The 22,721-nt window shown below is 42.0% G+C and overlaps 1 protein-coding gene across 2 annotated transcripts in view; it reads right to left on the reverse strand.

Moving 5' to 3' along the window:
* nrxn1b (neurexin 1b) overlaps positions 1 to 22,721 on the reverse strand; it is a 92,338-nt gene that overhangs the window by 47,280 nt on the left and 22,337 nt on the right. For both annotated transcript variants that reach the window (XM_089117356.1, XM_089117355.1), the window contains 7 exons: positions 22,003 to 22,386; positions 18,815 to 19,119; positions 17,360 to 17,383; positions 14,267 to 14,428; positions 11,870 to 12,311; positions 8,047 to 8,430; positions 5,194 to 5,397 (listed from right to left, as the gene is read on the reverse strand). In XM_089117356.1, coding sequence (XP_088973482.1) covers positions 5,194 to 5,397; positions 8,047 to 8,430; positions 11,870 to 12,311; positions 14,267 to 14,428; positions 17,360 to 17,383; positions 18,815 to 19,119; positions 22,003 to 22,386 — 1,905 coding nt within the window. The remainder of the gene's footprint in view (positions 1 to 5,193; positions 5,398 to 8,046; positions 8,431 to 11,869; positions 12,312 to 14,266; positions 14,429 to 17,359; positions 17,384 to 18,814; positions 19,120 to 22,002; positions 22,387 to 22,721) is intronic.

Below are 22,721 nucleotides of genomic sequence, written 5' to 3' on the forward strand. Positions count from 1 at the left end.
AGCCGGATGGTTCAGGGTTGTGGTAGGAGGGATATAACGGCTCCATTTTCATCCATCGAGGAAAGAGGGTTACAACAGTAACCAACAACATTATGTCACTGACTGACTTTTAGGGTCCATATGGAAAGAGCCACAACCACTAAACTATTTTATGCATATTTTGGAGATGCAGATGCTGGCAAGCTGAACGTGCCTTATTGGCAACTGCTCTTTTTAAGTTCAGCGCTGTACGTAAGCCCAAAACCTCAGTCCTTCATGCCAGCCAGGGTGGAAGGGACAGGGCTTACCATGGAGACATTCATAGCTGTTGTTCCTTTTGTATATTTGCTTTACAGGAAGATTACTTCGGCTCTTTTTTTTGTGCGATGACCAGAGTGTTAGCGCTGGGGAAGCATAGCTAGTCCAGATGGACAAGAATGCTACAGAGGCAACCTCCTACCAGTAGGGAGATACGTGGATGTGGAGATAGACATATGGACTACCCGTGGAGCAGTGCCTACATATGGAAAGATCTCAGTGGTAGGTCCTACCTAGAAAGGGATGGAACTACAACAAATGCAAAGATGGGGCAGAGCAGAATCTGCCAAGGGAAAGACATGGGTTTACAGAACAGGGATACCATACCATGGAAGTATATATATATATATATACACATATGGGTTTACGGGAGGGGAAACACAATGTATTGGGCATCCAGCCCAGTACAGGGGCTGACTGATGGGGCATGCATCTCAGGTACTGTGGCTGGCGCCGGACGCCTCAGCCGCATCTGACTGGAAGTTAGTCCAGGGTTCGCCGATTGGCGAACTCACATGGAGAGCATAGAAGGCTCAATATCGAGTCTCAATACCAGCAGGAAATGACGGGTATGTGTGCACTAACTTTAAGGGTTAGTTCACCCAAAAATGAAAATTGTCAGTATTTACTCACCCTCATGTTGTTCCAACCCATCGAAAAGTCATTAAAGACATCGCTAAAATAGTCCAAGTGACTACAGTGGCTCAATTTTAACTTTATCAAACGACGAGAACACTTTTTGTGCACAAACAGAAATAACGACTTTATTTAAACTATTCACTTCCTTCTCCATGAGCCTGTAGTCAGTTAACGTAGTGTGATTGCGTAGAGCTACGTCACACGAAGGCTCACTATTGGCCGACGCTGGTCATGTGTGTGATGCGTGTGACGTACAATAACAGAAGCTTACGCTATTAAACTAGTAACCTGACTCGCGCAGAGGGAGAAATAAACGAATAGTTGAAATAAAGTCGTTATTTTTGTTGTTTTTGCGCACAAAAGTGTTCTCGTCGTTTGATAAACTAAAGATTGAGCCACTGTAGTCACTTGGACTATTTTAACGATGTCTTTAATGACTTTTCGAGGCCAGTAAGAGTCATTCCCTCAAGAAGCCTATGGACTAGTATGCAGGAGCGATCTTAATATCATAAATATCTTAATTTGTGTTGCTAAGATGAACGAAGGTTTTACGGGGTTGGAACAACATGAGGGTGAGTAAATACTGACAGAATTTTCATTTTTGGGTGAACTAACCCTTTAAATTCCGAGTATGGGTTGTCATCCATGGCCTTCACGTCATGTCAATTAGAGGGGAATGGTACTGCAAGCAAGACACCAAGCCAGCCTTCCACAGATTACATGTTTGTACATAACACATGGGGAGAAAGAGACAGGTTGAAGAACCTTGCGTAAGGTATCACCCAGCCCGAAGATCTACAGATGTCTACTAGAGGTGCCGTATGCCAATGCCCCAGAGTAGGCAACTCTCCGAGTGGAGTGAGCCCTCACCCTGACGGGGCACAGCACACCTTAGGTTTGGTATCCAGTGGGATACTGCCTCGACAGTGGCAGCCCGGGCAAACATGGCCGTTTAGTCTGAATCGATTCATCCGGAGTAGTCACTCCTGAGTAGGGGAGAGTTCAGTGTCATCTTCCTCTCCAGAGCCCACTCTCCAATGGAGCTATCGACATCTGATCTGTGAGAAGAGATGTGAGAAGGACCCATGCCATCACCCGGGAGCTCGGCGGCACGACATTCTAGAGGTGCAGGAGGTTGTGGGAATTTGGTCCAGCCGAAACACTCCCACTGTAACCCTCAGTTCTCCCAGAGTGTTAACCATACTCGGGGCAGGCCGGGTAACATCAGAGTAGACTTTAGCCTTCACAAGGAAGGAGAGACGTGACCACAGTGTCGACATGATCATGTTCTCGCAGTCTGATAGGCATCTATAAAAAGACGTTCGCTGCCCATGCTTTCTGTTTCTGAGGAAATCTGCGCTTTTGTGCTCTTTTAAGAATCGCAAAACACGCTGAATGAGCCTTTTCACTGGGAAGAGAAATCTCCTTTGTTGCATTTCCTCTCCCCTCTTTTTCTTGAATGCTTCTTTGGGTGATCGCTATTTGCACCCACCCGGCTCCAAAGCAACAATCTAAATGAGTGAGCTGTACATACGGGGAGTGGCTCGGTGTGTAAATCACACTCGTTTTTCTACTTCTCAGAGGTGATTGGGGCTCCCAAGTGACATCCCATTTGTCAGTCAGCGACATAACGTTGGACGTGACAGACAGATAGGGAACTGCTGTTGTACATTATGGGTCATTTTGGATAAGTGAATACATTTAAATTGTATATCTTCTTGTTCATTTCAGATACATTTATATTGGGCCAGTGGGTCATCTTGAAGCCAGAATCTTCCAGTTGCTTCAATATAAAATAGCTGAAGAAGTGGTCTTTCCCTTAGTTGCTTATTGCATCCTAGTCCACCCTATTCATGGAAAGTTCCAAGTGGTTTAGCATAATATTATATGCATAATACATAATATGGCATGTTCTATAGAGCATCATAACATTGGTTAGGCTGTGACAACTGGATGGTAAACTGCTTGCCAGTGCAAAAAAAACAGCAAGTTTGAATGCAGGCAGTTGATGAATTAGTTGTAGGCTTTTTTGGACTGAAATAGAGATTGCTTACATGTTTACTGAATCCCTGAATATAAAGTAGGGAGGAATGTTTCTCGAGTTTCCATTGAAATCAGTATGTCAGTTTTTAGGTACAAATTCATAGAGATATTTAATCTAAGTTCACCAGGAGCAGGTCTCAGCCTATAGTGTACCATCAACCTCAGCAGAGAAGTGGCCGCACACAGACAAAGACCAAAGCTGGCTGATCATGCAAGGAAATGCTCTTACTAAACTGACACAGTAAAACCTTTAAATCATTTCATTTAGGTGAATTGTAGACTCTGTCTATATATCAGAGATAGTTCACCCAAATTCTCTCATCATTTCCTCACCCTCATGCCATCCCCTATGTACAGTCCTGGTCATAATTATTGGCACCCTTGGTAAATATGAACAAAGAAGCCTTTGAAAATAAATCGACATTGTTAATCCATTGTTAAACCTCCTTTTCCACAGATAACAACTCCGACTCTGACAAGAGATCAGAGACAATTCCTCTATACAAAATCTCTCCAGATCCTTCAAATTCCCAAGTCCAAGTCCTCTTCAGTTTCCAATATGGTTCAGGTAAAGGGACTAGGGTGGACATGGCAGAAGCTTCATTTTGTGGTCAGTGACCCATCTTTGTGTTGATTTTGATGTTTGTTTTGGATAATTATCCTGATTGAAGATCCAACCATGGCCCATTATTTTTCTGATGGTAGAATCTATGATGCCATGTATCTGAACAAGATGTCCAGCAGAAAAATAGACCCATCTGTATACTTGATCATGCACAGGGATGCTTTTTTCTCAGTATTTGAAACCCACCTTGAGTTTTTGCTGCCGAAAAGCTCTAATTTTAGTTTCATCTGTTCAATTTCAGTAGTGTCTGGCAACTGAATATGCTGAAGTTTGTTTTGAGGATGAGAGTAGATTACTTTTCTTCCCTCCCACACAACTTATCTTATCTTATCTTAAAATAGACTTATCTATTTTCTGCAATTCTCCAGATGTGATTCTTGGAGAGTCTTTGTCCACTCAAACTGTCCTACTTGCCATGCATGCAGACAATATAAACACACATCCTCTTCCAGGCAGATTTGTTACATCTTTAGTTGATCTTTAGTTAGGAACCTTTTAATTATTGCTCTGGAAAACGGGAATTTTCAATACTTCAGCTATTTTCTGCCAGTCACTTTTTATGAAGCTCAACAATCTTTTTCTAAATATATATATGTATTTATCATTGACCTGAATCCTATAGAAAACTGAAGAGGAGAGTGTATTAACTTGGACTTGGGAATTTGAAGGATCTGAAGAGGAATGTATGAAGGAATGATCTCTGATCTTTTGTCAGGTGTTCTCCAAACTCATCAGGTATTATTGGAGAAAGCTCAGAGCTGTTATCTAGGTAAAAGGATGTTGCAAAAAAAAAAGTATGGAAGGTTATCATTAATTGTGGCCAATGTGTATTGGAGAAAAACATTTATTTTATAAAGAGATTTCCACAACCCATTTACATTTTAATTCAATGAATTTTTTAAACAAAAAGTCAAATTATTAACATTGCAGATTTATTTTCACAGGGATCTTTGTTCACATTTACCAAGGGTGGCAAATAATTCTGACCACGACTGGATATCTTGTAATTCTGACCTGATTACAAGAATCAGATCTGTGGAATCTGGATCAGATCTTTTTTATATATTAAATCTTTTGGTTTAGCTGTATTCTTGCAGAATGAAGCCGACACCCCAGTGCCGATCTATGAATGCAAACAGCCATGTAGGTCACAGCGTAGAGGCTACAGCATAGGTATAAATCAGGATTTAGACATGGCTAAATCATGTGGAAAAATTTTGATCTCCAAAGTTCACCGCTTTCCCATGTGAATGTATAACTCAAAGCAAAATTGAAACGGCACAGAGTGTTCATGCTCTAAAAACGGGTGGTTTTCTGATAGGAAAGCCAACAAAGAGGGTTGCTATCCAACACAGAGCATTATCCTTCAACACAGAGCACAGCTGAGGTGTTTGAGTGTGTATGGAGAGCTGCAGACTCTGAGCATTGAAGGGCACTTTATGTCCACCTTAAAGACAACCGTGTTTGTGTGTGTGATGCTGCAAGTAGTGTGTCCATGACAGCACAGAGGAAAAATATAAGTCAAGTTCTGGTTAACTTTGTGTGTATTCGGTCACAGTTGTGTGATAGGATGCGTTTGGCATTGTTACCTAGATTAACCGTGAGTCGGACACGACTTGTCTCCAGCTCCAGACGCAGTGTGTCTGTGGAATCTCGAGAAGTGGTTGCCATGAGAACGCCATATGCCCGCTGGGATCGGAACCGTAGTGATACATCTTCAGCCTCTGTATGCATAGCTACAGATAACTGGACCTTCATGAACTTACTGCCATCGTAACTGAGAATGGTGGATTCTGTGGATGAGAGGCAAAGAGGTACTTTAATGTCATTGATCACAAATAGTTTTTTTCCTTTTCTATAAAATAAAAAATAATAGCTTTTTTTAGGTAAAAAATAGACAAATAATTTATCTTTCCAGAATAGAACTGGAACTGAAAATGCTGCATGCAGACAATTGACATATGGAGTGATATGAGGAAAAGGGTTGGACACCCCTGAAAAATGTGTTGTGTTCGTTCATGTTCATGAGAGTTCACAGTGCATTAAAAAGTGCAACTTGTGATCTTAAAAATGTATCAATGTAACAGTGATTAGATGGGTAATGTTTATGTGCTGAGATCCGATGATCAGATCATTTCAGTTTTCCTAGGGAATACAAACTTGGTGACACAGTATGGGATACGATTCGTCTCAAAATTTCTTGCAATTCCATTGAATTGATAAATGTTGCAAACAAATCTTACCACCCACAAACATATGCCATTCAACTTGAAGAAGCATAAGAAGAATGGATTCGCATGAGAAGAATCTGATTGACACGGGTCGTGCGAGACAAGTCTTGGGGGCGCAGGTGTCCGAGCTCACCCAGCAGGTCCAACTTCTTCGAGCTCGCACTGCGCCACCCACACCAGCCGTTCCTCCCGCACTACCGGAGACCTCTGCACCCTCTGAGCCACGCCTACCGGTCCTGGAACCCTACGCGGGTGAGTCAGCCTACTGCAGAGCCTTCTTGAGGCGGAGTTATGGGGGAGTTATGGTGGTGTGGGAGGATCAAGATACTTGCTGCACCTCGTTCCAGAATCTCTCTGCGGAAATGGGGAGGGTATTTGATAGAGCCGTCTAGGGGAGAGAGGCCGCTAGGGTGCTGGTCGACCTACATCAAGGTGAGAGGTCGGTCTTGGATTTTTACATCGAGTTCCGAACCCTGGCGGCCGAATGCCAATGGAACGAGGAGGCGCAGAGGGACATGTTCCGGCATGGGTTGGCAGAGGGAATTCTACGCCCTGGACCTTCCAGCATCCTTGAACAGACTTATTGAGTTGGCTCTACGAGTGGATGCTCGACTCACCAGAGCTGGAGGTAGAGTCTCGTCCACCCGACCTCCAGGAGGACTGGACGGTCAACAGTACAGCGGCAGGGATGTGGTCGGCCCAGTCTTCGATCACGAACCCATGCAGGTGGGTTGAGCTCGGCTTTCCCGGGAGGAGAGGGAGAGGCGGAGGTCCCAGGGCCTTTGCCTATATAATTGCCTGGTAAAATGTCAAGCCCGATAGTAAGTATGAGGCTACTATCGGGTGGGATCTCTGCTGAGAAGACCTCATTCACATCTACACTCCTTGTGGTAAGACTGAGATGGTCAGTTTACCAGCATGATTGTCAAGCACTTCTGGACTCCAGGGCTAAGGGTAATTTTATGGACAGCACTTTTGCACACAGATTTCAGATTCCCCTTAAACCACTCACACAGAAGATTGCAGTACAAGCATTAAACGGTCAAGGACTTCCCACCATTTCATTCACCACTGAAGACATCACCCTCATCACTTCAGGCAATCACTCAGAGACAAATTTTTTTACATACTGGATTCACCCCTGGCACCCATCATTCTTGGACATCCCTGGCTCATCCATCACAACCCTCAAGTGGACTGGCATCAAAAGGAGTGGAGCAAGGAATGTATAAGTCTTGTCTCGAGTCTGCTTGTCCGTCTGTTCCTGTTTGTGTGTTTCAGGAGGAAGTGGGGGATTTGTCTAACGTGCCTGAGGAGTACCACGATCTGAAGGAACTGTTCAGTAAGTCTCGTGCTGCTTCTTTTCCTCCACTTCGTCTCTATGACTGTGCCATAGATTTACTGCCAGGTAAGTCTCCGCCTAAAGGCAAGTTATACTTGCTTTTTGTCCCAGAAAGGGAGGCTATGGAGAAATATATTTCTGATTCTCTGGCAACCAAGTTCATCCGCCCGTCCTCTTCTCCAGCGGGGATGGGGTTCTTTTTTGTGGGGAAAAAGAACGGCTCTCTGCGACCTTGTGTTGATTACCGGGGGTTGAATAACATCACGGTAAAGAATACTTATCCTTTGCCGTTGATGTCTTCAGCTTTCGAGAGGTTGCAGGGAGTGTCCGTCTTCACGAAACTGGACTTGTGTAACGCTTATCATTTGGTTCGCATTAGGGAGGGGGATGAAAGGAAGACTGCTTTTAAAGGGTTAGTTCACCCAAAAATCTAAATGAAGTCATTAATTACTCACCCCCATGCTGTTCCAACCCCGTAAGACCTTCGTTCATCTTCGGAACACAAATAAAGATATTTTTGATTGAATCTGAGAGCTAGATCAGTCCTAGATAGAATGCCTAAGGGACTGGCTCTTGACGGCCCATAAGGTTTAAATATTCCATGTGCCTACAGCGGCTCAATTATAAGTTTATCAAGCGACGAGAATACTTTTTGTGCGAAAAAAACATAAATAACGACTTAATTCGACTATTCCATTACTTCCTTATGGGCGCATGCGTGAGAACTGAGACAAGGACGTAAAAAAAAAAAAAAAGAAAAAGTAACAAGAAATCTCCGTCTAATGAAATCATATTACAATACAAAGTTTCATCAATATATAATAAGAAATAATAAGTATTAGGCATTTAAAACAAGCACCAAGCCTCACCTCTCTCACAGGAGCGGCCAAGATAGCCCGTCCCAGAGCAGTCACACACATACCGGTTCCATCCTTCCCTGCAGACTCCATTGTTCTGGCAGGGGTTACTGAGACACTGCTTGGGTGCCTCTTTACCGCAGGAGGGCTTTACGCCTGCTGCTTTCTGAACCTCTGCTAAGCGGCGGATATCTTTGCTCTGACCATTGATGAATAGGTCACGAATGCAGCCTACGTAACCATAATTCAGCAGAGCGGTCCACACCTCAGTGGGAAACACCATATCAGCTGTATTTTCCGGTAGTCCTCCTAGATACAGGTTATCATCCAGGTCAAGAATCTCACTGTCTCCTGGTGCTTGGTATGGTGTGCGAATTGCGTTGATAGAGATAGTACCTGCAATTCAACAAAGCCAGAGAAAAAAAATGTGAGACTGTGTGAAGAAAATCCTGTTATGTAAAGAATGATTTAAAGCATCAGTAAGACAAGTCAAGTCAGCTTTATTTATAAAGCACTTTTTACAATACAGATTGTTTTAAAGCAGTATTAAAGGGGGAATCTGCCAGTATAAGCAGCTCTTCTCGCTATAGGATTCAGGTTAATTCAACTGAAGAGATGAACGCCATGTCATGTAACACCATAGCAAGGCCATGCCTCTGGTGGAGTGTGCTCTGATGCCGATGGAGCATTTGAGGCCTATCAAAACGTAAGCCGATGCGAAGGCATCCACTATCCAGCGGGATAATCTGTACTTCGTGACGGGAAGCCCCTTGGTTCGGCCACCGAAGCAAACAAAGAGCTGCTCTAAATGCCTAAACAGGACAGAGCGCTTTATTTATACTCTTAGGGACCGGACAGGGCGTAGAGTTAGTGTTATTGTCGCTCTTCTTCCGAAGCGTGCCTTGCCTTGAGGACCACCTTGGAGTTGTTAGGCCCAAACTCAAGGCCTCACTTGACCAATGCTAACGCTAGCAGGAGTGCGGTCTTAAGCGAAAGTGGCCATAGCTCGGCTGACTGTAGCGGCTCAAAGTGGAGCCCTTTGAGGGCCTAAGGACCATCGATAGGTCCCAATAAGGTAAGGTAGGAAGATGAGGCGGGTTGAGCCTCCTTGCCACTTTCAAGAACCGATCAACCAGGTTGTTTCTACCCAGCGATTGGTAGGCCACAGGAGCGTGATATGCAGCTATAGCCGCTACATAGACTTTGAGCATGGAGGGGGTGTTACTATCTATTAGCTCCTGTAGGAAGGACAGCACCAGCAGGACTTCACATGAAATAGGGTCTTGGTTCGAGACTGAACACCAGTCAGAGAAAACAGACGACTTTAGGCGTAGAGGCGTCTCATGGACAGGGCTCTATCTTCAGAGATAGTATTCAAGACTCTTGCTGGGAGGTCCGTAAGTTCCAATTAAAAATTAGGTCTTTCCTCAGGGGAATTGGCCATGGGGCTAACTGCTATAGCAGCTGAAAATCGCTGTGAGAGCATCCATTTATGATGATCGCAGCTTGCATGGGCGCAGCCCTAGCAAATGACATGCTCATTGTCGCTGAGTTGTGAAACAATCACAGGCGAAAGATGCTCTTTAGAAAATGGATAAGCTCAATGAGTTTCACCTGATAGCCACAGGGGAGAGACATCATTTTTAGTTGCAGAGCTGTCAGCGCTGTGCTTGCTCTAGCAAAGGAGGAATCCCCTTGCTGCAGGGAGAGTGCGATATGCAGGATATAGGCTGGCACTGGGCTCACTTTCCCTGGTTGTCTCAGCCCTGTGACTCCATTGTTTCTCCATATTAAGCTTCTGAGAAGGAGAGAATAGTGGGAGAGGTGCGCTTCCTCAGGGGAAGCGGTCCATGAATGCATTGAGCCGAGGCTCGTGCAATCCCAGCAAGGAATCCCCTCGCTGCAGATAGAGTGAGACGCGAGGGGAAATAGACCGGTGTGAGCTCACTTAGTCCCGTTCATTCAGACCGGAGGCTCCATTGTTTCCTCGTCTCATGATCGAGAGAGATGGACAACATTGGAGACCGAGGGGAGGAGTAGCATTCTTTAAAGAAAGCGGTCTGTGAACACCGCTTTCTCAGTGAGAGTATCAGTCTAAGGCGCAGTTCGCAGTTTAAGGCGCGGTTTAGACCGGTGTGAGCTCACTAAAGCCGGGGACACACTTACCGACTGTAAGATTATTTTATTTTCATTCAAATGATATTATGCATGTAATTTGATATTACGAATGATCATGCCTAAACGCTTAGAGTCGCGTTCAGTCAGTGTCCACAGTCGTGTTTAAAATCTGCTGCAGTCGATGGAAACGGTTTGTTCGGCTAGTCGTTAGGTGTGTCCCCAGCATTAGTCCTGTTTGATCAGCCCAATCGAATAGGACTAATGCCCGGGAGTATAAAAGGAGTTTTCCCCCATAACGTCTAGCAGACGCGACAGAATGAACGTTTCAAACGGGAACAGTCATGTCACCGTCCCGCTCAGTTCAGATCACATATAATGGTGTCAATGCAGGCAGATCAATAATATTGTTGAATATTATCTGGTAAGAGAAGCTGGGAAAAAGCAGAGAAGGAATCCAGATGCAAGCACACTTCCACAAAGAGAAGGCAGGAGAACAACAACAGAAATACACAAACAGCATTAGCAACCGACAAACAACAACTGATGCACAGAGGTTTAAATAGACAGGCTAACAAGTGGCTAATAAGGGACAGGTGTTGGTTACTGATGGCATGGGAACTAATAAGGGTAACGATGGTGACAAACAGGCAAAACAGGAACCAAACATAGGAAGTGAACACAGAAACAATGGGGAAATAAGAGTCCACTTTAACATAAAAGTCCTATAAAACTCAAGACAGTGCAGGGATCGTGACAATAGTATGTAGGACGCAGAGACTAAGGACAAACCATGCTTCTAATCCAATGGTTCTCAAACTTTTTCAGGAGGAGGCCCCCTTGTGTAGGGTGAATCCTTTTGTGGCCCCCCAAAAGAAAACTCATAACGAAAACATCCTCAAACGTACAATTTTACTTACAAATTTTAGATTGTACCAAAAACAAATGAATTTGTACAATGCTGGAACAACAGTTCTGTTTTTAGCTTTATGTCTTTGAATATACAAAATTAGTTAAATTGTACATTTCATTAAATATAAAAATTTTTTAGTAAAAAATTGTTTTTTTGACAGTTAACAGTAATATTGTCTGAAAAGTGCAACAAAAGTATTGAATACTGAACATTTGTGATGTTCATAGTAAAAGATAAACACTGAAAAATTAATTTGCTGATTGTAAAAAAGTGCATTAAACTTCTTACATTAAGGTAGTAAATGACAGTGGCTCAAGTTTGGTTTGCAAATTTGAACAGCAATCTGTTTTTTCAGCAAGAAACAAAAAAAAAATTCTACTCTACTTAAAGAAATACTTTTTCAATATAGAAGACATACAATTTTATACAAGTTTTACAATATAAAAGAAATCATGCAATGCAGATTTCACATAGGACAATCCAAACTTACATACAGGTAAAATAATTTTTTAAAATAATTTCATATTCTAGAATTTCTTCGCGGCCCCCCTAGCGTCATCTAGTGGCCCCCCAGGGGGCCACGGCCCCCAGTTTGAGAACCGCTGTTCTAATCACAGGTGAAGAACTGTTGATGCAACCACACAAGCTTGTGATGTTTGTGAATGGTTGTTGAAAAGGTATATTCAAGAAAGACCAAATTGCTCAACTACCATCGCAAACAATGGGACAAATGACCACAGTTGGCTAACAATGGGAAACACTCCTGTTAAGCAGTCATCTCATACACAAACTCTAGTAAAATCTTACCTGATTTTCCATCCCTCTGGAAATCCACATGATACCACTCCCCATCATTCACTTTTTTGTTCACAGCCAGTGTCTTGGTTGTGCCTGATCCCATATCCAAAAGCAGGTACAAAAGACCATCCAGTATCTCAATGGCAAAGAAGTCCACCTTCAGTGTGTGAGGGCTCTTGGTTTCTTTGGTCTGTTGCTTAGGTTTGCCATGGTTAAAGAGCAGAAGTCCATTGGGCTCAGTGGTGCGGAAGTCAAAGGAAATAGAGCCGGTCTTCTTAGTGGTCCATTGCAGAAGTGTGATGAAGGATTCTGGTGTCTCAAACGTGATGGGATCTAATGCCACAACAGTCTCACACTTGAAGGAAACAACTCCATGTATCTTTATGTTGGGGTCTCCTTTAAAGGCCAGTCTCGACAGCTCCAGCCGAACGTCATTGTTTTTATATACAACCTACAGATATACAACAATGTGAGTTCAACAGAAATAATCTGAGAAACTTCTGATCTAAACTGTTTGCAGAACCCTTTTATGAATAGGTGGAAAGATAAGTTGATTGATTGTACATAGTGGGCCCTATCATTTTACTATTTATATATTAATACATATGTGACCTGATCCAGCAAAATGAGTCACAGTGATTCAAATTTAAAAATTGAGATTTTGGTATTAATGGAAAGAGGACACCATAAGCTTTCAAATGATATCTTAGTCAAAGTCATACCTTGAATGGTTGTTGAAACCGTTAAAAGATATACACATTTAAATTCTGGTCGTCTGACCTTTTTTTCCAATTGAAAACCTGAGAAAAATCGCTTTTAAAGTTTTTTAGCCTGTTTTTTTTGTTGATATCTTTCAAAATCCATTGCATTTTAAAAGATAAACTATTTATTTTATAGCTTAATTTGACCAAATACATTAATATTGTAACCCTTCTTCATCCGGTGGGTATTACTTTTGGTTTGTGCAGTGTGGTTCACATAGGCCTATTTATTAAAAGATTTAATTATCTGGGAATTACTGTATCTCCTTCTCGGCGCTTTTTTCATTGTTTATTTGTTTTCTTTATTTATAAACAGATGAACATTTACAGTTAAAAGTTGATGCTGATATCTAACAATGCACATACTTCAGAAAATATAATGAATAAAGAAGGCATAACTACTTATTACAATAGTTCAAGTTTTTCACAGTCACAGGTTGTCCCTTTAAAATAACTGTTTTATATACAGTTTATGTATATTGATTGCTTTTGGATATTGATCTTAATGCCTTAATTAGAAAAATGAGGAAAACTCCAACCTTTAAGGACACCAATTTTCTTTGTGAATGAATAATGTATCATAAATAAATAAATGTTTTTCCTTAAAATACAGGGTGCATAAGTCAGGACACCCCTATGTTAAATTCCCATAGAGTCAGGCAGATTTTTATTTTTAAAAGCCAGTTATTTCATGGATTCAGGATAAAATGCATCCTGATAAAGTTCCCTTGGCCTTTGGGATTAAAATATCCCCACATCATCACACACCTTCCACCACACCTAGAGATTGGCACGGTTTTACTTCAGTTAGCCTAACAGCTGGTTTGATTTGCATTGAAAGATGATCTTATGGAAAGTACCCCATGCCAATCTCTAGGTGTGGTGGAAGGTGTGTGATGATGTGGGGATATTTTAATTCCAAAGGCCAAGGGAACTTTATCAGGATGCATATTATCCTGGATCCATGAAATAACTGGCTTTTAAAAATAAAAATCTGCCTGACTCTATGGGAATTTAACATAGGGGTGTCCTGACTTATGCACCCTGTATTTTAAGGAAAAACATTTATTTATTAATGATACATTATTCATTCACAAAGAAAATTGGTGTCCTTAAAGGTTGGAGTTTTCCTCATTTTTCTAATTAAGGCATTAAGATCAATATCCAAAAGATGATTTTTTATTCCTCTTTTTAGGCAACTTTAGCATGGGGGCCAAAACTTATTCACACCACTGTATCTGTAATTAATGATATTATAATTTAAATATGTAAATATTTCAGGGGCGTTCCTTATCTTTAAAACTACTTTAATTAAATGAAAAATAAGTCTAAATACATTTTAAAAATTTGAATAGAACTTGAATGTTCGTGGCGGACATGTTGTTGACATAGAAACCACGACAACTGCCAGTCTGTCAATTGACAAGCGAGGCAGTGTCGGTATATTATCCATGGTATAATCGCTGTATTTTTTTTTTTTTTTTTAACAAAGTCAATTGCTTACAAAACATGTCATGGTTAATTAAAGGCTCTTTGAACCCATTTTGTTCTGCAAACACAATTTAGGTCATAACAGAAACAGAAGCTTCTATAAAGCTCTCTATAAAGCTTCATCTGCACTGATATCTTGTAGTAGGTATTTTACCTCCCTCAGACAACCCATAAAGTTGTTGCTGACAGGTGATCCAGGCAGGTCGGCTGTACCAGGACTTCCTCCAACATAGAAAAAGTCATCAGAGCCAAGTATAGTGTAGTCCTCTTGAGTATATCCCGTGGTGGTCAGTATTCCGTCCACAGATATTGTTACCTAAAGAACAAAAAAATAAAATATTAAATACAGGTACGACTTTGCAACTGTCTAGATTTTGGTTTCTTCAGTCACTAAGATGCACTGAACACTTCATAATGACACAATGGAGAACATGCCAGTGGTCACATGATCAGAAGCTCTATAGAAACACCAGTTCATTGGCTGATGGTGCTGAAGTGCCACCCATAAGGAGCTGCATAACCTGGCACCATCACCTCTGATTTTCTTATCGTCAGTGCACTGTAGTTTCAGCCCCTTTTGTCAAGCCACTCGCCTTTAAGTTGATTATTCCCTTTTTGAGTGACAAGATGGCATTTCTGGAGTGTCTAACCTTAATGAACGCGCATCATCGTCTTGTTTGAAAATGAAAATGATGTCATTAATGACTCACCCTCATGTCTTCCAAGCAAAATGTATGCACGGTATACTTGTCAAGAAAGGTTAGAAAGACATCAAAGTAGTCCATGTGACATCAGTGGGTTAGTTAGAATGTTTTGAAGCATCGCAAATACATTTTGGTCCAAAAATAACAAAAACTACTACTTTATTCAGCATTGTATTGTGTTCCGGTTCTGTTGTGGATCCGCGTTCAGTGCCGCTGCTGACGTAAGATGCGGCTGACGTGTGTCTGAGCTTCGGTTACAGTCTGAGCTTAAAAATATTGTAACTAAGCCACTGATGTCACATGGACTACTTTGATGATGTCTTTATTTCCTTTCTGGACAAGGACAGTCCCAGTACATGCATGTTCAATGGAGGGACAGAAAACTCTCTAACTAAATCTAAAATATCTTAAACTGTGTTTCGAAGATGATCTTATGGGATAACGGGTTTGGGACGACATAAGGGAGAGTCATTAATAACATAATTTTCATTTTTGGATGAACTAACCCTTTAAACATACAATTTGGTGTTGATGTATTAAACAAACAACAGCATTAGTATTAAGGCCGAGCGATTTTATCGATTCTGCGATATAAATTGATATTTTTTCCCCAAAAAAGTATTGATTTTTAAGCCGCGAATATCGATACATAAGTCCCATTCAAATCCCTGAGTAATTTACCTCGTCAAGGGGCCGTTCACATGTCGTGTCTTTGCGCACTCAAGTTTGTTAGCTCAAATGAAGGTCCATAATTGAAGATCATGTTTTCCGGCGCTGCGAGATGAAAACACCTCAGCTTTTCAGAATGCCGCAAGCATACGTTCATGTGACAAGAACCAACCATCAACTTCACCCTTTCCGTGACAGCATTGAAAGCTCGGTCCACAAGGATGGAGGATGGAGGCGCACACAAACACCACGGGTGTTTTTCTCTTCTCTGTAAATAAATCTTGTAACTTAGCAGAGCTTTCAGTGGTGGAAATCTATTAGCTACTAAAAATTCTTTGTCGTTGTGGAAAGCGCGGTGCAGAGTTGCTTAGCAACGGCAGACGCCACGGGAAAATCGGATCTTCGGATTTGCAATACTGCACTTTATTTACTTTTCAAAGGCTTGTAAGCTACAGTTTGCACTGTTTCTATAAATGGAACCAATTTTCTCAGCACATCTTTGATTCAGTTTGTCCAGCATTTGCAAGCTGTAGAGACTCTGTTCAGTCAGAGACATATTGTGTAATTGATGCTTTTAGTTTTTAGTTAAATTAATTCAATCCAAGTAAATTGAACACTCAAAAGATGTCACCAAAATCACTCTGTCCCCTTTAAATCTTTCAGAAAATGATTTAAGTGTATTGAATTATATTGGCTGAATATCGTGATATATATCGTATCGTCAGCGGAATATCGTGTATCGTATCGTTTCGTGAGATTAGTGTATTGCTACAGCCCTAATCAGTATTGCCCCATTACAACTTAAAATTAATTGACAGACACAAAAATTGTGTTAGTAACTAAGATAGTCTTGTTAGGATATTTAATTCAAATAAAAATGGGGTATTTAAAAGAAAACCATGCAACAGGGTTAAAACTGAAAGCGTAATATTTCTAGCAGTGCCCAAATTTAGTCAAGAAATCAAAATCTCATGCAGTTTTCTTTTAGTGCATTCACATGAATTATGTGAATTTTATGTGTATACAGATACAGAGCATATATTAAAATATGACAACTAAACTAGGGATGCACGATATATCGGCCACCATATCGGTATCGGCCGATATATGTTCAATTTACTGTTATCGTTATCGGCCGGATAAGAAAATTTAGCCAATATATTAAAGCCGATAAATAATGTATTATTTCCTTCATCTGAGACACTTAAGATGCGCACTGTTCAACATGATGGATTTGAATTGCTTGAGTACAGTAAATTGCAACATGTAAGGCTGTCATATCCGCTACATAAAATTATAACGAGAACGTCATTGTAATTGTGTGTTTTGGACGTGGATTTTAATGGTGAGACTACTGTTTTTGTAATCAGGTTCTCAAAAATTATATAAAAATTTGGGTTTAGATTTATCGGCCAATATATCGGTTATCGGCTTTCAAATATAAAGAATTATCGGTTATCGTATCGGCCAAAATTTTCATATCGGTGCATCCCTAAACTAAACGTTTAAAAATTGTGACACACGGAGGGGCTAGAGTAAAAAAAAGTGAGCCAAAGACAAATATATTATGCGTGACTTTATCAGCACAGCATTTTCAATGCAGACCATGCAGAATGGAAGGGAATAGAGCTGACTATGGCAGTCAGGACATGTTTCAAACCACAGGGATTAACATTAACCAAGGGTGATCCTTCTGTAAAGGGAGTGGGGAGGGTGAACTAAAGGAATAAGATTGACCAGTAAAATCGAAAACAGCAAAGTGTACCAACCAGTTTAAAGGATGTTTACAACTAAAGAAAAAGGAAACACACAACACCCGTCCAAAAAAAATAAATAAATTGAATAATATCTAAAGAACAAGGTAGTTTCTTTACCATAGCATATCCAATGCCTGAGTGCTTTGTGGAATAAGAGGAGAAAGGAAATTTAAAAAAGGCAGTGAATAAAATAACAAATGATACTTAAAATAATAAACATATGATTACCAATGTTGGAAATTAGTTTGTGAAACATTAAAAGGAAAGTTTAGTAGAATGACACATTCCATGATTGACGTTAGTTTTTCAAAGCATATTAGTAGCTGCATATAATCAAACAAAATAAATTATATGCAGTGACACTTTAATTCGATGTCTTCTTTAAGCCCGGAACACACCAAGCCGGCGGTCGGCCGTCGGGCAATTTTTGTGCGTCGGCCGACTAAGTTTCCTCGGTGTGATACGCACGGTTCCGTGTCGTCGGCTGAAATGAGTCCTCGTCGGCTTTGTTTCGCCCGATTCGACATGTTGAATCAGCGTCGGGCCGTCGGGGAAAGAGAGAACTCTGATTGGCTGTTCAGCTTAGTGATATAAGCAAAAAGCAAAACAGCAAGCAAAAAAGTAAAAACGGTAAAGATAGAAGGCTGTTCTTATGTTCTTATGTTACGTCATCTAACTGAGTGTTCCTTGGCGAATATTTCAATATTAACATGAGCGGAGTGGAATAAAGAAAGCGCAAGCATGCGCTGCTTTGTTTACGGTATGTGTATAGCATCGGTTTTCCTTTTTGAATGACGAATATAGACTAATATATCTGCAGAAATGGACAGTTGGCTCATTACTAGGGTTGGGTATCGAGAATCGAGTATCGATTGGAACCGGGACTAACTTTTCGTTTTTCCCGGAATCGTTCAAAAGTTAAAATTTCGATTCCTAGTTTCGATATTCACAGTCCGCCGAGCAGAAGAAGAAACCGCTGAACAACACCAACGAAGAAGCGTCTACCGGAAAAGTTGGCATAACCACGCGAGTCGAACATGAGTACCTTACGTTGGCGATCCAAAGTGTGGCTTCACTTTTCTAAAAATAACGAAATTTTTGCAAAATTTGTGACAAAAGGAGTATTTCCTTCAGAAAGGATTATTTCCTTCAGAAAGGCCGTTGGTTAGCAAGGTTAGCTAAACTTTTTTGACCCCGCCTCTTAAAAGAATCGGAATCGAGAATCGTTAGGAACCGGAATCAAAACAAGGAATCGGAATCAGAATCGTTCAAATTCAAACGATACCCAACCCTACTCATTACACGCACATTATAGCTGACAGTCGCCTGTAGTTCTCTCGGTGTGTTCAAGTGCAGCTTTTACCCCGACGAGAGGCGACAACACAGTCGGCTTTCATCAGCGCTAGTTCGTCGGCGTTGGCTTGGTGTGTTCCGGGCTTTAGACATTCTACTAACAATAAGTAACTTTGCAACTACATATCAACTAACTAAGGAATTATTTCTATTGTAATGTCACTCTTAACTGAATCATTGGTCTGTTTGGCTCCTTCGAAGCTCCTGTAGCTCTATTACCTGACGCAAATTCCGTGTCACTTTCACATCATGCCATTCATTGTCATTAAATTTCCCATTGACCAACTCCACCAGAGCTTCAAACGCCCCGGAGCCCAAATTTATGACGAGCGACACCGCCCCGTTTATCAGCGCCAGGTTGACGTAGTCAGCGGATTTTCCTGTGTGCAGCAACAGTCCGTTTCTCTGAAGTGTTTTGAACGACAGTGTGATTTCTTCGCTGCTGCCTTGGATCGGGTTCAAAGAAAGGTCGTACCAGAGGTATTCTGAACCTTTGAATGTCGCCACATATTCTTCTTCTATTCCTGAAAACAAAGAAGAAATGATGGGTTAAAAACCTGACAAGGATGTTGTAGCGAGGGTGGCGTGGTTATGCGAAGTCTACAACGGGGGATCGAGTGCGGAGACGAGCGGTGATTAGGAGGCAAGTGAATGATGGCTAACAACACCTTGTACTGGAGCAGTTTGTCGCTCAGCTACCTTGAGGAGCATCCGAGTGGGTCCAGCGCCACCACCCGGCCTCGCTGGGTCAGGCCATCCAGCTGACTGAGGACCATCTGGTGGCGTGGGATGGATTATTCTTAAGTAACTGTCACTGGAGTAACTGGAGAAAAGCATAAGTTAAGGTGGCGGATAATCCCCACCTTGGGTGTCCACTAATTTGGGGTACAGATTGACCAGCATTTACACAATTATTGGGTTTTTTTATCCAGATGCCTCTTGGAGGACATGGCAAGGGACCTGTGGCTCAGACTTGGGAAGCTGTTCCAGGATATGAGAACAAGGGCAGACCTAAAGTCGAGATTGAGGTTAGATGACTTCTCTCAAGCAGTCTTGTGATGAAACGCTTAAAGGGTTAGTTCACCCAAAAATGAAAATTCTGTCAGTCTCACCCTCATGTTGTTCCAACCCCGTAAGACCTTCGTTCATCTTCGCAACACAAATTAAGATATTTAAGATATTAAGATCGCTCCTGCATACTAGTCCATAGGCTTCTTGAGGGAATGACTCTTGCTGGCCTCGAAAAGTCATTAAAGACATCGTTAAAATAGTCCAAGTGACTACAGTGGTTCAATTTTAACTTTATCAAACGACGAGAATACTTTTTGTGCGCAAAAACAAACAAAAATAACGACTTGACAATTATGGCTGTTACAAGCACAACAGAAAAAAACCCTCATTGCTTACACGTCAGGCTGTGAGTAGCACTACTCCCTACGGCCACAGCCCGAACTTTATATTAAGCGAGGAAGTGACACGAAGGACTTGACCCAGAACCAACTTAAGGGCATGGACACCACAACCCAACTTTAGAGGGGAGTTCCTATGGCCCAGAGCTTATGCTGCTGCTTCCGGGTGAAACCAACGTCAACCCCCATTCAAGGGAGGCTATCATTTTTGACACTGAAGCCAACAACCTGTTTGGGTTTACTTTATTCAACCACAGTCTCTAGCCAGAGACGATAGCTCCTTCACAGTGCTATGGGAAGTGGAGGCCTCGGCAGGATAACTCTGAGAGCAGAGGAGGCCTACCATACTTACACCAACGTGGTCTAGAGTTTTTTTTTTTTTATTCATAGAGTGAATCAAGTTCATAATGCAGAACTCAGAAAGTAAAGGGCCTAAAACAACTCTTCGTTAGTGAGAGGGCTCTTTTACTACTACCTGCACATCTGTTTGCATGGAGGCCTACACATGCTAGAGGACAGCTAGCTCATCTATCGCAGTGCTCAGGGAGCGAGGGGGCCTAACTGTTCTCCTTTTTGTGGAGAGAGACAACTGAGTCCCGCTAGCCCTGTCTGTGATCTTCAGAACAAGACAGGCCCCTGCGGTATGCATGATCTGTATGCCGCTGAGCGTGTCTTCGCTTCCCTGGACTTTCCGCCAACCGCCTTAACGGAGGTCCCAAAAAGCTCAGAGGGCGAAACTGGGGCATTGAGGGAAAAAAGCCTTCTTTTTCTCCCCGATGCCTGCCAAGTTCACCCACAGATGCCTCTCTGTGGCCACCATGGCCGCTAACGATAGTCCGATTGCGCCAGCCATCTGTTTGGTGGCCCGGAGAGCCAGGTCTGTGATGCAGCGCAACTCAGCCATCGCGCATTGGGCTAAACAGTTTGCCCACCCCTCTCCCTCAAGGACTGAGCATGTGTGCTCTTCACCCAAACAAAGCACACATACAGGCGTTGGACAATGAAACTGAAACACTGGCCAATGTTGGAGGTTTCACATCTATATGCCTGGCGGCCAATCTTCAGAGTGAAGCACGGGTGGATCAGTGATGGTTTGAGCTCCAATATCATGACAATCCTGATTGTATTTGATGGACACGACACTGCCGAGGACTACCAAACCCTTCTGGAGGATCATGAGCACCTGATGCTCAAACTGTGTATCAGCATGATCATGCACCAACACACACAGCAAGACTTGTGACAGAAGGGTTTGATGAAGATGAAAGTGACGTTGAACATGCACAGTCTAAATATTATTGAGGTGTTTGAGGAGCGAGTCCACCAGCATCATATAGTGACCTGGACACTGTTCTGGAAGAGGAACGGCTCATAATCCCTCTGGTCACTGTGAAGGACTTCTATCTGTCATTCCCAAGATGAATTGGTGCTGTATTTGGATGCAAAATTAGGCCCTCACCATACTAACAAATTATTGTGTTGTAAAACCAGGTGTTTCAGTTTCATTGTCCAACCCCTGTAGGTTATGAGTGTCACCAGGTGTGAGAAACCTCTCACACAGGTTGGCATACTTCCTAAAGCGCTTGCTACTTGCCATAATTGTCACTCACAGTGTCAGTGAAACAGTCCCTGAAGACAAAAAGAGGATGACATGTTCTCTAGGATCACCTTTTATACTTACGGGTATGAGGACACTGGCCAATTCGAATGTCGTGGTTATACAGTGTTTCAGTCATCAGTCACGCTGAGGCGTTCCCTACAGCACTTGACGCAGTGCGAGTTCCCTTTAACTCGATTTTCCTAAAAAATTTACTCTGCTGACTATCGACTTCAAACAGGCCATATTTCTGTCTGATTCCAACCAATCATACATCATTTTGAAGGTTTTTTAATAGAGAATGTGAAAATAACAACAATAATACATTTTAGAACATTTGCTCGATGCGACTCATTTGCCAGCGTGGGTCACTGTAAGAAATAAGAAGTATTAGGCCTCACCTCTCTCACAGGAGCGACCAAGATAGCCCGTCCCAGAGCAGTCACACACATAACGGTTCCATCCTTCCCTGCAGACTCCATTGTTTTGGCAGGGGTTACTGAGACACTGCTTGGGCGCCTCTTTACCGCAGGAGGGCTTTACGCCTGCTGCTTTCTGAACCTCTGCTAAGCGGCGGATATCTTTGCTCTGACCATTGATGAATAGGTCACGAATGCAGCCTACGTAACCATAATTCAGCAGAGCGGTCCACACCTCAGTGGGAAACACCATATCAGCTGTATTTTCCGGCAGTCCTCCTAGATACAGGTTATCATCCAGGTCAAGGATCTCACTGTCTCCTGGTGCTTGGTATGGTGTGCGAATTCCGTTGATAGAGATAGTACCTGCAATTCAACAAAGCCAGAGAAAAAAAATGTGCGAAGAAAATCCTGTTTTTTAGAGAATGATTTAAAGCATCAGTAAGACAAGTCAAGTCACTTTTAGTTACATAGACATTTTACAATACGGATTGTTTTTAAAAGCCGCTTTACAGCAATAACAGGAAAAGAATGCAACAAAGTTTGTTTCGGTTGTTCAGCAGATCTAGAAGAAAATAGTGTCACAGTCCAGATTAAGTAAGTTCAGTGATGGCTAATTTTTGATCAGATCAATAATATCGTTGAATAATATCTGTAAACATTTCCAGTAAATACATATGTATTCTTGCAAATATTTAAAT

The sequence above is a fragment of the Pimephales promelas genome, chromosome 11 (genome assembly GCF_988280905.1).
Source record: "Pimephales promelas chromosome 11, fPimPro1.hap1.1, whole genome shotgun sequence".
Lineage (NCBI taxonomy): Eukaryota > Metazoa > Chordata > Actinopteri > Cypriniformes > Leuciscidae > Pimephales > Pimephales promelas.